This window comes from Seriola aureovittata, chromosome 7 (assembly GCF_021018895.1).
Source record: "Seriola aureovittata isolate HTS-2021-v1 ecotype China chromosome 7, ASM2101889v1, whole genome shotgun sequence".
Classification (NCBI taxonomy): domain Eukaryota; kingdom Metazoa; phylum Chordata; class Actinopteri; order Carangiformes; family Carangidae; genus Seriola; species Seriola aureovittata.
This window is the reverse complement of record NC_079370.1, coordinates 14,561,976-14,579,631: the sequence shown is the minus strand read 5'-3', so window position 1 is coordinate 14,579,631 and position 17,656 is coordinate 14,561,976. Positions and strand designations below refer to the sequence as shown.

The following is a 17,656-nucleotide window of genomic DNA, read 5'->3' as shown; positions in this document are numbered from 1 at the left end:
CCACCCCCTCCATGACAACTGAGCAGCTTTATCTGCTAAACAAGGCCAGGAGATGTGGTTGAAAGCTTCAGAAACAGGGTAGGTTGGACATACATCTATATATATATATATATATATATATATATATATATATATATACACACACACACACACACACACACACACACACACACACACACACACACACACACACACACACACACACACACACACACACACACACACACACACTTGGAATAAGCTTAAACTGTCAATATTAGCCATGTCAAGGTACTAGTCGGGCTCTAATGTGTGTATTGTTTCCCTTTAGTGTTGAATGATCAAGATGTCGTGGATTTTTCCTTTATGATATGAACCATTTCTGGGGCTGCAACTCTGCAAAATGTCATTTTGAACACAGTGATGATGCGTTAAATGAGGAATGTCACCAGAGCAAGAGTTTTCAGACGTACCTTAAAGAATTCGTTCCCATGGCTGCAGAGCAGAGTGTCCGACTGGGGCTTATTCTTGCTGTACAGAGCATACATTCCAAACTGATCCTCCTGCACACAAGATTAACAAGTTACAACACTGACTACAGTAAAAAGCATGCTGACATTTCAGTATGCTATGAATGATTGAGCTCCTAAGAGACTGTAAATATAATTGTATGGGTTCTGCCATCAGTTACATTCATTATGATGCTGACAAGTGACTTAAATACACGGCTGTACACAACTATAATCGAGCAGTGTGATAGTGAAACTGTGGCACTACGCTGGAAACACAGCATCAAGTTGTTTTAAGAAAAGTCACTAACTATACGTAAACACATTATTACAGTGACTGTTGATGACAGCCACCAGACCTGACTGCTATTTTTAAGCTGTCAGTGCGCTGCCTCAGGGCACACTGTGACTGACTGACTCACGTGTCTCAGAAAACAGCTGCTGATGGAGAGCGGGGAGTGGGCGCAGGACTCCAGCTCCTTCAGGAAGTACTGACTGTGGAAATCCCACAGTTTCTCCACATTCCCGAAAATGATGCTGCGCTTCCCCCGCAGGTCCTGGGGCAAATCCAGGCGCTCCATCTCGGGGAAATAGTGCTCAATGATGTAGCTGAGAGACCGCACATACTCCCTCTCTGTGGAGATCATCTCATCCATGATGTGCTGCACTTTACTGGTGAACAGAAACACATAACAGGGTATAAGACTAAATATATTCTTGATGATATTTAAAATACATTGGTATAACTATTAATATTAAAGCAAACAGCATGGGGGAAATCAAGAAAACATTAGCAATTTTGATAATCAGGGGACATACACAATGTGTTTGTTCTTTTACTACACAAATGAAGTAATGTCCCAGTTTGTGTGAAGTATCAGAGGTTCTCCTCCTCACCTGCTCTGTTTCTTGCCGTCTCCATCGCTGTGTCTGTTATGAGTCCTGGAGGGCGTGGACATGCTGCGGCTCCGTCCTAACGCGGGGCTCATCACATCAGGCCTCTGCAGCTTCTTCTCTGCGGACACATTATTCGCCACCTCCAAACCCTTGATGTACACCCCCGTATAGCCGTGAATGTGGCTGACGTCTGAATGACCACTGTCCCTTGGCGTGAGCTCGTAGCTCATGGTCTTCTTCATGATCTTCTTCATCGGCTGCTTGCGGAGGCGGGCGGCCCCGGTGTAGACGGGCTCCGAGTGGCAGGAGATGGTCGAGTCGATGGTGCAGTCGCTGTCCGTGTCGTCAAACATGGACGGACTCTGCCTCAGTTTGCTGTCGCAGTCGGGCGGGAAGTTGAAGTGTGAGGAGGAGGAGATTGAACTGGAGGGGCTTTTGGAGAAAGGCTCAGCAGAATGAGGCTTGTTATCCTCAAAAGTCAACGGTGTCATCGCCCCAGGTAAAAGCACACAACCATTAGCTCCATGCTGTTCTGTTGTGGCGATCGGACTCTCTGCAGCAGTCTTTAAAGAAGGCGCCGCATCAGCAGCTGTGGAGCTCCGTGCTGTCGTCAAGGCTCGGGCCAAAGTCTCTTCCAGCTGCTGTTTGGTCTGCTGACATTTGTGCCACACTGTGTTCCACTGCTGCAGCTGCTGAGGACTCTCCAGGGAGAGCACCATGTCATTGAGGGTGCTGAAGTTGTCCATGGAGAACTTGGACGCCTCGGTGTAGTAATCCTGCAGGATCTGAACCACTGATGGTGAAAGTCTGACACCTGTACTGTCCAGGCTGAGTTGATGGAAATAATCCTGACAGTGATCTATCCACTGGTTCGCCTAGAGATTTGAAAGAGTGATAGTAATATAGTAGTATATCAATATAGTATTGTCAAATACAAATAAAGCCGATTAAAAGATCAGAATCCAGCAAGCACTCTCGCATTAAAGAATATTCTGAATCCTAAAATACAACTGTAAGATAACTTTGGTCAGAACGCTGACATGATTTTTTTGATACTTACCGAGTCATAGAACTCATGCAGGTTGGTTAGGACGTCTAGCTGGGCCTTCCTCTGCTCCGCTCTGCTTAGGATGGATCCCAGATGCTGCTTAAAGTCGAGGAGAGCCGAGCCTGGAAGAGACTCCGGAGACTCTTTCACGAGCTGCAGGCCGTGCCTCTGTTGGTGCTGTCAGGATAAGGGCAAGATCGATTTACCACTGGACGTAAAAACTAATTTACAAGGAACAGGTTTAAAAATTTTTTGGGAAAATATATTATGGCACTATTTACCACAGATTCCTCCAGAAACTGGCCCAAGCTCTCTCTCATCTCCTTAATTTTGGCCACAGAGAGAGTGAGCGATTCCAAAGGTGCGAGTTGCTTCTCTCCCTCGACACTGAACCAGAGTTTGATCTGAAAAGAGAGAGGAGTTTTCATGGATTTGTTATCCACTTCTGGGCTGAGAGCAGAGAAAATCTGCAGCACAGATGACTGTATGTGGAGAGAAATAAAGTTCGGGGATCACCTGTTGTGTTTGCTCCTCAAACCTGCACACCTCCAGCAGGCTCTCTAACTGTTTCTGAGACTTGTTGGACAGGATCACGAGCTTATGAACCTCTTCATCTACTTGGTTGTACAGTGCATTCAACACGTCTACAGCATCTCTGAATGAACAAAAAGAAAACATGGCCACACAGGTTATGAGAAGTTGGTTTTTTTTTTTTTTCCATCATCACAGGCACTGCTCATTATGACGGTTGAGAGTCCATCCCCTCTTCCTGCACTACCTGTAGTTTTCATTCTCACAGGCCTCTTCCTTCCTGATGCGGGCGAGGACAGTTCCTCCCTCGAGACGCAGTCTGTTTAGACGGGTGTCATCTAGCACACACTTCATGAGATGCCTCTGCTGTTCCATCACCTCAGACACTTCCTGAATCAAAGAAATTATATGATATTAATACATTTTCACAGTGGATCTAAACACAAATGTGACAAGAAACAACTGCTTTTTTTTTTTTTTTTTTTTTTCTTAAACTCAAAACAAAATCCTTTCAAGGTTATTGATCTCCACTGCACAAAGATCAAGGAAGTTAACCATAAAACAAAGTCCTCAGTTGTTTATTCCAGCAGGGAGCTATTGTGTGTCAGTAGAAAACACATATATCAGAAGGCCAGACTGGCCGCAAGGGCTGGGTCTGACCTTTGACGTCTTCAGGTTGCCGCTGTTGCTCAGTGTGCTGATAGACTCCTGCAGGGAGGAGATGGCTGCGCTACAACTGCTGGCAAATGGTTCAATTTTCTGTGAAAGAAAGACAGAGAAAAAGAGATTGCAGATTCTTAAAATCTGCAAGTAGAGAACTGTCCCCTGCAAGAAATAGAGGGGGCTGAAACTGATCATGTTTCAACTGGCCCAGAGAAGCCATTCCTTGCAACTATACATAACCTTGGCAAAAATAGCAATTAGTATAATTTTCTCTTTTCGCTTATAAACAACAAGCATCTAACAGTAAACTGAAATCCCCACCCTTGTCAAGCCTTTAAGTAAGTTTACAAATACAGTATGTGGGATACCGTCCACCCACCTGTCTGAAGTGGATCCAGTGGTTGTGGTCGTAGTGGAAGGTGCCCTCCAAGTCTCGTGTGAGCTGGGTTTGGTCGATATGTTTCAGCAGGGCCTTCAGAGACGACAGCGTCTCAGTCTGTTGCAAGAAAAACAAACACAGACACACACACACTCAGGTCTCAGTCACAGTGTGTTCCTGTCCTCCTTCAAAGCGACTGCATCTACCCAACGGCCAATCCCTGCCCCCCTCTAATCTCTGTCATCATGGCCTATAGAGATGATATTATACAGGGATTCATCAAATGTTCTTGCTTATCAAATCTACTTGGATCAAGCATCCAACAACACAAATACATCTTGATTTGAGATACGCGTCATCCATCTGATAATAAAAGTCTTTCTTTACCTGCACATTGATGTCTCGCTCAGGTTTAGCTGCTGCCTCCTTGTCCACCAGGAAGAGAACTGAGTAAAGTGCATTTGGTACCAAAGCCTGAAAAACATGCACATGCCATTTTTATAGTCTCTTAAAATTAAGAAAATAAAAATTACAAGACGTGTATATTTCCGAGAAGAACAGCTAAATACCGTGAAATAGGCATTTAAAGTGACTTGTGCATGTGTTGTGGTTTACAGAACTATCAGCCTTACATCAGAGAGCAACTCATCATCATAACATGATGATATGTCTCTGGCGAGTTGGCTGCAGCCAACCCACTCCCAGTGTGTGGTTAAAAACAGACAAGTAAGCACAGGCTTCTCCACAAGAGCCCTGAGGCCAGCCTTTTTCAGAAAAATGTCTTGGAAGTGGAGTCACTACAAATTTAAGGTGTGCCCTTTAAAAAACAAACAAAAAAAACAAAAAAAAAAAAGAACACATTGTGTCGGTGACTGATGGGCAGAACAATAGGGAATGTGTAAGGAATTCCATAGTGTTGTAACTCAGAGAAAGAGAGTATCAGTATTACAGCTCAGAGGACAACAGATTCAGCAGGGCCTGAAAACTCTTTGGGCGTGTTGGAGGGTAATTACATATTTTCCACTGCGGGCTCACCTGCAGTTCAGACAGCGATGCCAACAGAGCTGGAACAGGCTGCTGCTTCCTGCTGTCTATTACAACACTCAGACCTTGATGACGCCTTTCTTTCCTGAAACCAAAGTATTAAAGTTAGTGCACTGCCTTTGTCAAACAGCTAACTGTGTGCAATACTATATTCTGACAGCTAAGCAAATTTGCTGCTGCCTGGTAAAAGAGGAAACCCTGACCACAGGGGTATATGGCTGGGACATTTATTTTGTGCAGCCTTGGTGAGTGCAGGTATTACATTGCTAAGCATGAACATATATCTAGCAATGCCTATTAGAAAGATCCTGTAAAACTGAAAACTGATGATTTTTCATTCTCAAGTTTACTGACAATACTCTTTTATTTAAATAGACTTTACTTAAAAGTACCCCTATTTAGCATTCATGAGCAGTACATGAGCATTAGTATCAATATAAAACAACAAAATAATACAATAAATGGTTTATAACAAACTATAATGTAGTTGTAACTATTTATTAAATTAAAACAGGGCTGTAATAATATAATATATATGTCTTCATAAAATTGCTGACAAATACTGTGCACTAATTAAGACTTTGTAATGTCCTTACATCTGGTTACAACTATATTATAGTGTGTTATAAACCATTTCTTCTATGTTTGTATATGCCTATAAATGACATGAAGGAGAACTTTAGATTTAAATGCTTATCTGCTTATCTGTATTCATAAATTCTGAATGGGTCGGTCGTCACCTCGGGGGCAAAGGAAAGGTGCGAAACTTACTGGAGTTATTCTGAACACAGACAAAATAAAAGCTAAGTATGTGGGACTTACCGCAGTGTGGAGTAGTAGTAGCCCAGTAAACAGGTGAGGTCATTGACTGTGCAACTCTCACCTGCCCACACCTGAGCTCTTGTGCACACCTGCAGAACTGCCCTCCCACTGCGATCTCTGTTTCCTGGAAGAGAGCAGGCCAGCAGGGGGTCAGCACTCAACACTCACAGGTGTCGACTACCACCAAGAATGAGAGCGTCTAAGCTTTACAGGCTTATGTCACTGTAGTAGACGTACAAGACCATGCAATTCTGCAGCTCTAATATGAATGTGATACCTATTAAAAAAGCTGATGGGTGGAAATGAAAGCATCACCCCCCACCCTCCCTCTCCCCTTCCCTACCTGGCAAGATCACAGCACCCGATGCCAGCAGCTCTTGATTGACCTCCGACGCCAGTTTGGGGAGGGCTGGGTTACTGTCATATGAAGAGCTTGATACTGACGCCGGCCTGATAGCGGCCCCATTGGCAGCTTTAGGGCTGTGTGACTCTTCTCCGCTATGCCTGCGCTGCCCGCTCTCACCGCTGATGCCGTCGTCACGCTGTCCTGTGGAGAAGATTAGAGACGGTGAGCACAAATGGGACGGACTGTCTAAGTGATATTTACTGAGCAACTACAGAACAAAAATACAGTCCAATCAGTAGAAATTAGAAGTCTCCTTTCACCTCAGTGCTTTCTCATCTCACCGTAAAACCTCATGAAACAAGTTTATTTTCCAGTGGTAACATAGGTGTGATCTAGTAGTGAGTTGACTCTGACTCATTGTGGAGAGCAGGTGTTTAGTCAGCCTGAGTCATGGGTAACTCTGGGGTTATTAGACTCTCAGATGCTCACCTCCTCCTCTTCAGCCCTCCATACCTCAAGGCTCTGTTTATAGGAATGCTGCTCCTGACATTCCCAAGTGGTACCACGTTTTTTTAGACTTGGTCCTATTCCTGAGGCAGCGAAACAACATTCAAATCTTCACACAGCATCTGTGTATTCTGTGCTGGATACTTCACTATGCCTTGGCTATACAGTAGAGCTGCAGCGATTCATCATTAGTTGACCAATAGAACAGTAACTGGCAAGAAATTTGGTAATCGATTAATCATTTTTCAAGCTAAAAAAAAGGTCATGATTCTCTGGTACAAAAACATGTCAAATGTGAGTCTTTGATAAACTGAATATTTTGGGGTTTTGGACTGTTGATCAGGCAAAGCAAGAAACCTAAATGCATCTCTTTGGAAATTACAATTTGCAATAAAAATATATAATAAAAATAACTGTTGATTTGTATTTGAGGCTGGCAATAAAAGCAGCTCTGACAGCAGCATGGTATACACCTAGCTCTGCTGTGGTTCATGTTTATAGACCCGGAGTATAGCGGCAAAATCTGCTCAATCCACACACTCTTAGCTTTTTTTTTTTTTTTGTTGGGTTTTCTTTTGTATGGCCAAGATAACATCGGTGCAAAAACTCACACTTGACTTACTCACTTATTGGTCATTTTAACTAATTTGTTTTAAAATATATTCATTTAATCATTGACTATACTAGTCTTGTCACAGTCTAAGAGCCGGGTTGAGGCAAAAGTTGGCACTAATATTTTACCACGCCAATAAAAAAAATACCATCCAAAAATAGAGCGGAAAGAGTCACAGTCATAAACAAGGCTCTTCCATTTTTGGAATCGCCTTGTCATCAGAGTATTAACAGGCCTTAAACTTAACATAAAACCTTGATTGGCTGTTGTTCAACCAACTCTGCCAAAGTATCTGTGTGTGATGGGACACCTGTTGTGTGTTTTCTTTTTAAACAGTTTGAGGCCTCTTTGCATTGTCCTGCCCCGTTCTGTGACAGTAAACCCACCCAGCTCAGCCTCTATTGTCTTCAAACAGTCAGTGCATTTCCTGTGCGACTGTGTGGCCGGGCCTGTGTTTGCTGCATGTTTCCTAAATTGCTTTGTTGTCAGAGGAAGTGACAAAAGTAGAGTAAAGCCTCCTGAGTATTGTCCTGCGTGAAAGTCTGTATTTTTGTGTACTCCACTGGATGCATTTTAAAGCCGCCAAAGGGGGTTAAACCTGCACTGGTTGCTGCTTTGACTTTACTGATCATGTAAATAAAAGGTGACGTGTTTTGATACTACAGAGTTTGCTGGCTCACATCATGAGTAATTCAACACTTGTTCAACACTTATTTTTTCAGAGCGGTGTGAGTCAGTGCAAGTTAGGTCTCGTGTTTCTGGAGTGAATGGACTCTCCAAAGACACAGCCGCAGTTTGAAAGGCTTTTTTCCCCCCGTGGATCCCCAGTGGCTGATTGGTTCACAAAGGAAACTTTTGTAAATGAGGCAACCCATCTGAGATCAGCGCAGCCCCCAGCCCCAATAACACTGTGGGGTCATCTCATTGTGGGATGCTGGGGTTCCTGTGGTTAGTTTACAGGGTTTACAGGATCTTTTGTTGCCTTTGAAATGTCGTTGTGGGAAACCTGCTTTGCAACAGCTGAAATACAATCCCCTCTGAGGTAATCTCAGCAACAGAGATGTGATTTAACTACTGTATTTTTGCTGAGTGGTTAAGTGTCCTCTTTAATGCATTTAAATAAGCAAATATATGATTTATTTCTTAAGAAATCAGGCCACACAGCTTAAACCTGGACAGTACTGGCTGCGGTCTGGCACTATCCAGGGTAAATAAATTCAATCAGTTTTCACCTCACATTTCAATTCACGGAAGAGGCTGTATTTTCTAAAAACAGCACGATTCCCAATGTGGTATTCTCCCCATTGCCGCTTTCCTGAGCTACCCAGGATGAACCGACACAAAACACAAAACAAAACACACCGACAGTGGTAAAGAAAACACAGGGTTGCGACTGATGTTCTGTTTCCAGGGTAGGGCTGTACCTGTCTCCTGAACATGCCAAAAAACACACAGTGTGGGCTTTGAAAAGCGATCCGTCACCGATGACAGCCTTAATGCTTCAGAGATATGAGCTCAGATATCAGCTCCAACCACCTAATGAACTGTTGTAACCAGTCCTGCTGCAGGGTACGATGACACATCCTGATGAGAAACCACCATTATCGAACTATTAAGAGCGAAACTGGGTTTTCACACCCTCAGGTCATATTATTTGATAAGATAAATGAGCTGTGGACTGATGATTCAGCCCTTGTTGGAATATGCCACGCTTGTAAACACTGAGGTTTAATGTTGTGTAATAGAACATGTTAGTAGAGCAAAAATCGCTTTGTGTAAAGACGTCTTTTTGATGCTAAAATTGTCTTCTCATATCCCATTCAGATTTTTAAGTAAGCAACAAGAGTAAGGGAAACATATTACGATTAACGGACGAGGTTGCTCTTATTCTATGTTTCTATTATTGTCCAAACAATGTCAGTCCATCTGTCACTACTTTCAACTCCCTTACCCTGTCTCTGGCACTCAGGAGCATTTGTTCTATTGATGATGGAAATCTTTAAAAATTAAAATGAAATTTAAACAGCTGGGCACTGTAGTTTTTAGCAACTATTACTGAAACAGGGCAAACCAGTTCATTTAGCAGTGACTATTTTCAGCTGTGGATTAATACACATTTTGAAGTTGGCGTTTTGTCTAGTGAGCATTCATGGCAGAAACACAGTGTATGTGGGGTTAATTTTTCAGTTCTATGGCACAGAGGAATAAGCCATATCAGGCTTTGGCTTCACAGGAAAAAACTTATTATGATCAGTTCATTGTTGTTTTGCTGTTTTCAAAAGGATTTCTGACAATAACAAAAAAGACTTCTGCTTAAAGCAACAGTAACAATACACCACTGTCCCGCAGAACTGAACGTACAGTGGCCACACCAAAGGTATTATCAACAAACGTACTCAAAGGTACTATGCAAAATGGCTCCTTACAGGTATTTTCAATATTGTATTAAATGATATACATATTGTATAACAGGATTATTGAGTTATTATACTTGAGCAAGTTTGAGTGCCTGTAAAGCAAATAGACAAAAGTATTTGCCCATAATATGATGAGACGATGTAAAACATAACTTCAGTGTGATTTCTGGACAAAGGGTTGAACATCAGCGGAGCATCACGCACCTGACTCCTCTTTGCTGCTTCTCCTCTCAGAACCAGGAAAAGCTGCCTCGACTTCCAGCTTCCCAAAACGAAGAGCGTAGCCATTCATCAGCTTTTTGGGTGAGATGCTAGCCGAGCCTCCAGAGGAGGACCGTTCCCGGTGGCCTTTAACTTGGCCTGCCTTGTTAGTCCTCTCCAGTGACTTTGAACGTCTCTCTGCACGTCTCTCTGCGCTCCGTAACCCCCTCTGTAAGTAAAGCAAAGGTGTGCTGGGCCTGGAGTCATCACTACTGAGCCAGCCCCGGCTACCCAACCTTCGAGATAAGTGTTCTCTGGGGGAGGTCCGGGTGTCGGGGCTGCCGCCCGCTGTCAATGTTCTCTCTCTCAGGCCGGCACTGTGCTCCGAGCTTTCCTCCAAGATGGACTCGGAGCTGGACCCAAGGCTCATGGGGTTCTGCAAGGCCTCCATGTAAGATTTTCTGAAAAGTCTCCTGTTCTCAAAGGCTACAGAGTCCCTCGGGATGCGACGTCGAGGGCCTGGGTTACTGAGGTCTGTAGTAAAAGACAGCATCTTGGACCCCGACCCTCTTTCTCTCCCACCACTGTCCTCGCCCCCTTGTCCTACCCCACACTCTTCAGTGGGTCTTTCAATCTTAATGATGGGTGTAGCAGTATCCGCTGCACTGATGCTGCGTCTCTCACCGCCGGGGTCCGTGCGGTTTCTGCTCGGTGAGGTGGGCTCAGAGAAGATGGAGTCAGCCCCCTGAGAGTGCAGGGACTCTCTGGAGCTGCGGTGGCTGTCCAGAGTCCCGGTGGATCCGCTGGTGCTGCAGGTGCTGAGTTGGCCGCGGAAGCCGCCTCTGCTGCAGCGCGCTTGCATGATGGCGTCCGACGTGCTGCTGACAAACAGAGGGTTGACCACGTTCATCCACGGCGTCCTGTACACGGAGGTACCAGTGGTGAGCAGACAGTTCTGTAGCGGGTGCAGGTTCCGGTCACGTGTTACATTCTGCAAGAACTCAGCTGTGAAGACGCTGCCATACATGCTCTCTGCGATGGGGATTTCTGCAATGGCCTGCCCACTGGCCGACAAACATTTTATCACTAGCTTGGCAGTCTTGCGGCCTAGAGGGACTATCTGTAGATAGAAGTCTCCTTGCTTTAGTCGGACTTTGTGCAGAGGGGCGAGCTGCAGGACGACTTTCTCGTGGATGCAGAGAGGCCACCCCTCATGATAGAACAACAAGCCTCTGAACCTCACCTGAGAGAAAACAGAGAAGTCAGTCAGTACCCACTCCCATAAAACATTATCATCATCCCTTTGTGTCATGGCTCAGCTGTGGTGTATCTTGCATCATTTCAACAGACATCTGCAAAGCTGTGTTCAAACACATGTTTAACTTTAATGGAGAGGCGAGATGTTTTCATGGGATGCACTGACTGGATGAATCACTGTCAGTGATCATTCAACTAAAGAGGAGAACCTGTCTGATCAGGCCCGGGTTTCGCAGCAACCACAACACAAATCTTCACTGTGACAGCGTAAAAAAAAAAAAAACTCTAAGAGGAAGCAAAGGCATGGAGCTCAAGGGTTGACTTTTTCATCTCTTATGAATGTCAAGGCAAAGACTGAGGATGTGATCTTCCTCTGAAGCCTCTCATATTGCCTGCAATACAAAGACTCTCCTGCACAGTAGGCTGTTCTCAGGGGCTAGGCTTAGGTGAAACTATTGCTCTATGGCTATCGTCACAGTGTAATCACCAGAGAGATGAATACAGAGGAATAAAGTTTCAGTGCTTTGGTCATAGAGCCCTAACCCACAGCAATCAAAGCTTTTGAGAGAGAATATTGAGTTTCACTTTGGACACAAGAGTCCATGGCAGCCTCTCAAACAGACCACAGTTTCCCTCTGTTTCCCTCTTCAGAGAAGGATGGCTGCTTTTCAGCTTGTTTTCAGAACAATAATCAACTCTGTCTCAGTCTGGTGCTCCCCCTTCCCACTCAGCAGAGATATTAACACTCAGCAGCATTGTTCTCACATTCTTTTTCCACAAACATTTTCTCTTATCACTCCAGTCGCTCCTCTCGCAAGATGAGTATTTTTCCATGTTTGAGGTGGTTGAGGAAAGCACATGAGTTAGCTTGTCTTGACACTGTGAACCATGTTTTGGTGCTGCGTTTATTTTATTTTCTCTTCTTCAACTTCATCTGAGTCCAACAGTGCTGCAGGAAATCACTAATGTTAGTAGCAAGTAAATCTCTGACTGTGATGCACCCCAAGAGGAATTCAGAAACAAATCACAGTAAACATTCTTGGCTCCCTCGATTTAACCTCAGGTGCCCCCTCGATGATATCAGATACTCACACAGGTTTCTTGTTGGATGATCTGCAGAATCCTCTTGGCAGGGAGCAAGAAGTCGATGAGGCAGCGGAGGCCGTCTCCGCGGTACTGCCTCTCCACCACGCTGAAGAGCTGCCACAGGACGGTGGCAGCGGTGGCAGTGAAGGGGCGGTACAGGGCCGACAAGGTGCTCTGGATACAGTTGTCCAAAGACTCAGCGTCCTGAGGAAAAAAACTAAACTATTTAGGATGGACATATTTAAATCGTGTCAAGCTCGTGCTATAAATAACGTGGACCCAGGCTGTGAGCGGGTCAACCCGAGAGTGATTTTTCCTCCTCAGCCTGTTTCATTTGAGGGTTTCAGATGTGTGAAGTAGTAAAAGAATCCAGCATTTCATGACACAAAGAGCAAAAATGAGAGAAAAGCGTTTACTTTCAATCATCTTGTGACCACTAAGACTTTTCTCAGTAGCACCTTGGGGAGTCCCAGCCCCCAGGTTAATAACCAGGTTACACTTCCTACACAAATAACTAGAAAAATCACAAGGCATCTGCTTACTGTACATAAATTCAACTACATCATCATGCAGTTGCATATGCACGTGATTTACAGTGAATGATCCTGCTCAGCCAAAACAGTCGGGAAGTTTAAACATGACAGGAAACATTACATGTCAGCCATGATGGTCTTTCCATGAGAGAGAGGGGAAACACCTGGTAGGAGTGACGTCACCGCCAGCGGACACAAACAGACAAACTGGAAAGTCCAGAATGGACTCCAGTTCTGGCGGGGCTGGTGCAACGCTACCCTCTAATAACAACCATGTCATCGTTGATTTTTATCTGACCCCTTCATGCCCTGGACGACCACAGCGGTCCCCAAGCAGAGCAGATGATACGTCCGGTACCGTTAGTTACAACTTGTCCATGAGTGAGACGGGACGTTTGGGATTACGGCAGTCCTGGATGAGGTTGACCTGTTCTTGTAGTTATGTTCGCAGTTCAGGCCGTGACCTTCCTCTCAGCGGTGATAGCCAAGGCCAAACATCCCTCCGCTATCTGTCCTTCCCGAATGGAACACAACAGTGGAATAGAGACATCTGCCTCCAATGATAACCACACAGATAGAGGGCGATGCCAGGAAAAGTCCCACACTATGTCGACTGTGTACCGTATTGAAGAACGCGGGGGGTGAGGATGTAGCTCCTCACAGCTAACTTTCACTTGAATGTCTGTGCTGCATTTACATGACAATGAAAGTGTGTTTAAAAAAAAAAAAAAAAACGACACGCAGAAATCAAGAGATGGCCTGTGCTCGGGGGGGAATTCAGCCTGTCAGAGAGCCCATGTTTCACCCTTTGTAGGATCTGTCCTGTTGATCTAAGCAGCTCAGCACCATCAATTAGAGGCGAGTGAGTACAGTTCAGTGCATTGGTACACATGCCACCACTCTACTACAAGGCGCTCATTGTGCACTCCGCCTCTCAAAGTGGTATGTGCTGTACAGTGTTGGTGCCCTGCAACAAAACGCCCACCTCCATTAGCACTCAGCCTGCTTTTAGTGAGACAAAAATGTCTCTGGGCATTAGTCACTGTTGCACCCGGGAGGAGAAGAATAACATGGTGTTTTATTGGAGGAAAGCTAACAATGGGAGGAAAGCCCTCACTACATAGTTAGGACAGACCAGCAAGTTTCTCTTCAGCTTCCCAAGGCAGAAAAAAAAACAAAAAAAAACAAAAAAACTGTGGCAGTGTTTTTGAAGAACAATTATTCAACATAGCAGATACTCAGTGATAAATAAAACTGCTTTTCAACCAGAAGTCCATGTAATCCGATGCGACAATATGAACACGAAAACTGCATTTATCTAAACAATAGCTGCATAACACAGCGTTTACAGTGAGAGCTGTGGCAAATAAACATTACATCATCACCCCGGAGATGATATATTACATAAGGGACAATAGATACAGCTCTCCCATTGTCAGGAAGGCATTTAAAGCTTTTCAAAAAGTGTCACCTGGCTAGTGGGAGACATATCTGCATGTCTCAGCAGAGTGACTGAGCTAAGCCGCCAGAGCTGAGCTTCCCATCCGCTCTGAGCCACAGAGGAATGCAGTGTGTATGGTTGTGTATGTCTAGCCTCAGACCCTCAGCCAGGACAGGAGTAGGAGTGGGAAGTCCCACCCTATCTGATGCCAGGTCTTTGTGAGCGGCTGCCTGTGTGATGGAGGACCGAGGTGGTAATTAATGGCTTCAAGCTCCAGGTGGGACACTTCTGTCTGTGCCGCTGGTAAACCAGCTGTTCCAAGAGGTGCACAGGGCAAGTAAGTAGGCTAAACGATGGGGAGTGGGAGGTGGGGAGGTGAGGGGGGGTGTTTGTCTTTCAGTTTACCTTTTCAACTGAGAAGATGGATTGTGGTAAAGTTTGAGTTAAGAGCAAATCTTTCAGTGTAGAGAGAGAGAGAGAGAGAGAGAGAGAGATCAAACATGGGAAAATGTTGTGTTAGTTGGTGATTCTAAAAGTACAGCAACTTCTAAAGCATGTGTCAGAGAGCCAAGTGGAAAAATTAGGAAAAAGAAATCAGAGTTGGGGAGGGGGGGGGGAGAGAAGGGGCTACATCACAGAGAAAAGAAAGAGTGAGAGACACACAGAGACAGAAAGCGAGTGAACGCGAGGTGGTCACTGACACATTTAGTGGGTCGAGGACACAAAAGGCGCTGCCTACCAGGCCTCCAGTGGAGCATGAAGCCACCAGGGGAGTGTAACAGGAGAGCCCTGGAGCCCCCATACAGGCTGCTCACTAACCAACCTGCTAACAGCCTCAAAGGCAGCGGGGCTGACAAAGGCCACAGGTTGCTCAGACCTGCCCCGCTGCCAGGTGCCAGGACACCAACAAAGGGGCCTAGTGAGACCTCACTATTGAGCCTGCAGTTTCATTCAGCTTTTGATCTGCACCAGCAGAAATCCTATCTTATGAGAGGAGGAGAGGCAAAGACTGGGATATGAAGTCAGACCAAAGATCCGCACACTGTACTGATAAAACTCCCAATAAATTCAAGGACAACCACGATCCTCATTTCTTATAGAAAGAGAGAGATGACTGGTTACATAACAAAAATCCCTGTTAAATCAAAACATAGCTCTGTTGAATTAATTACAATATGTATCAAAATGAATTATACTTGGACAAACACACACACACACACACACACACACACACACACACACATATATACACACACACACTCACACACACACATACACACACACACACACACACACACACACACACAAAAACACACTCTTTGTCTTTGTATAGACACTGGAGAGCACACGCTTCAACAGCACAATGTTAGAATGGCATTGTAAAAAGACACCTTAGTAAATGTTATAATGTTATCTCAGCAGATAAACTTTAACCCTGAGAGGCCCACACAGATTGTGTGACAGCCAGGGCTGCTGGGTGACAGCCAGATCAACAATAATGGAAGTCTGGAGGTGATAAACTGGCCCACCCACTTGTGTACGGCAAAACTTACTATTTTTACTTCTCCTGTGATTTACATTTACATTCCTATTATCTGACTGAAATGTAAGAACTAAGAGAAATATTTCTGCTAATCAATTATATTTTTTAAATCACATTTATGGTTAATGTATTATTTTTTTCAAGCTGGGTTATAAAAAGTATACAAGCTAAATGACAGAGCAGTAGCAGAAGAACTTTCTGTTTTTTATTTATTTTTATTTTTTGTATATGAGCAGAGGAAACTATACTGCGTTCTCATGGAATAGTGGGGATATTTTTTTTTTTTTTTTTTTTTTTTTCCCACGTTAGTTATCAGAAAGATGTGATTTATGTATTAGCAGGCAACTAATGACTTTGTCCTTCAGGATGTAAACAACACTGACAGGATATTGTTCCTGAGCAGCCCTAACAGACTTCACAGCGCTCATAGGGAGACATACTGTATACAACACACATTCACATGTTTGATTAGGCCTTTGCATAAAAGAAATCCCAACAAGGAGGTAAAAGGTGCATGGCGATCCTTCAGCCAATCAGAGCAGTGACGAGCAGTGACAGCAGAGACAAAGGAGACTAACAAAGTCTGTTGATACCTCTGCAGGGTAAATATAGAATGGATGCATACCAAAACAAGTGGGAGGATGATAAAGAAGCCTCACATATCAGAAAGGATACAAACTTGTGTACTTCACTGACCCCAGAAATGATAAACAGCCTGTAAGTCAAATCTTATTTTCATTCCTTTTTTTTTTTGAACCCCCTGATACAACTATTGCTGATGATGGTACAGAGCTAAAAAAATATGTCTCTATCACGATCTCCAATGAAATAAAACAATGATTTACAATACAGACTATTTATGAGTACTAATCTGTAATTTCAGTATTTAGCTCCTGTTTAAGAGTGCACACTTTGTCACTGTAGAGCGTCAATATATTTAGCTGTAATTGACATTCAGTAGATGGAGAACACATTGAGGAGCAACAAATGAACAATTACACTGTCATTGCCATTACTTGAATTATCTATCTATCTGACAACAGCATTTTGCTAAAAATATAAACATTTACACACTGCGACGTATCATGTGCCCTCAATTGAAACAATTTAGACAATAACACCATGGCATACGTGGAACTAAATGAAAATGAAGGGATTCGTGTATATGTTGAGCAATAACATAATCCTAGATCAGGGTACCCGCTGTGCTCCCTCCCCCCTCACTTTATGCATGTGTAAAAAGCTGCCTGCTGTTTTGGCTGCAGAGCAACAAGTCAAAATATCAGCTGTCTACAAGCTGAGGCATTGAAAACACCCATCCTCTGAATGTGCACAATAATACACACACACACACACACACGACACTGTCGCTGAAGGTTCCCAAGAAGCCAGGTTTACAACCAACACAGAAGAAAGAGGGAAAACACAACACACTGAGCATAATCACACAAGAAAGAAGCACAAAACAGAAACTTCCAAAAAGTCCCAGTAAAAGTATAATGATGAGAAATTCAAAACCTATTTCAAGCTCGTACCTTAATACTCAGGTAGTTGTCACAACTCCGGGACTTTGCTCTGGAGTGCATTTTGCCCAGTGACAGCATTAAGACACCTGAAAAAAAATCCCAAACCTCAGTAAATAAATAAGTGTCATCAACTCCAAGCGCTAGAATCCAGTGTATTATCCTCTCTGTAAGTGCTGGAAGTCATTGCTGGGATATCAACAGGTCCATTTCTCTCCCCTCTCTTTCTCTCTCTCTCCGTCTGCTGTGGTGTTGGCAGCTGGAGCAGACTAAACTCCTGTCGGAGCGTGAGAGAGGCAGTGTGTGCTGGCTTCCCC

The 17,656-nt window shown here is 44.2% G+C and overlaps 1 protein-coding gene across 3 annotated transcripts in view; it reads right to left on the bottom strand.

Annotated features, from left to right (window-relative positions):
- zgc:158766 (uncharacterized protein LOC100009641 homolog) overlaps positions 1 to 17,656 on the bottom strand; it is a 23,697-nt gene extending 6,041 nt beyond the window's left edge. For 2 of the 3 annotated variants that reach the window (XM_056381745.1, XM_056381746.1), the window contains exons 1-16: positions 17,352 to 17,648; positions 12,306 to 12,503; positions 9,960 to 11,199; positions 6,216 to 6,419; positions 5,873 to 5,996; positions 5,042 to 5,135; positions 4,394 to 4,480; positions 4,007 to 4,123; positions 3,625 to 3,723; positions 3,212 to 3,354; positions 2,950 to 3,088; positions 2,715 to 2,837; positions 2,446 to 2,610; positions 1,386 to 2,260; positions 911 to 1,160; positions 453 to 542 (exon numbers count right to left, since the gene is read on the bottom strand). In XM_056381745.1, coding sequence (XP_056237720.1) covers positions 453 to 542; positions 911 to 1,160; positions 1,386 to 2,260; positions 2,446 to 2,610; positions 2,715 to 2,837; positions 2,950 to 3,088; positions 3,212 to 3,354; positions 3,625 to 3,723; positions 4,007 to 4,123; positions 4,394 to 4,480; positions 5,042 to 5,135; positions 5,873 to 5,996; positions 6,216 to 6,419; positions 9,960 to 11,199; positions 12,306 to 12,503; positions 17,352 to 17,420 — 4,017 coding nt within the window. In that variant the 5' untranslated portion in view covers positions 17,421 to 17,648. Of the gene's footprint in view, positions 1 to 452; positions 543 to 910; positions 1,161 to 1,385; positions 2,261 to 2,445; positions 2,611 to 2,714; positions 2,838 to 2,949; positions 3,089 to 3,211; positions 3,355 to 3,624; positions 3,724 to 4,006; positions 4,124 to 4,393; positions 4,481 to 5,041; positions 5,136 to 5,872; positions 5,997 to 6,215; positions 6,420 to 9,959; positions 11,200 to 12,305; positions 12,504 to 17,351 lie in introns of all 3 variants that reach the window. The other variant, XM_056381747.1, reaches the window with a different exon arrangement.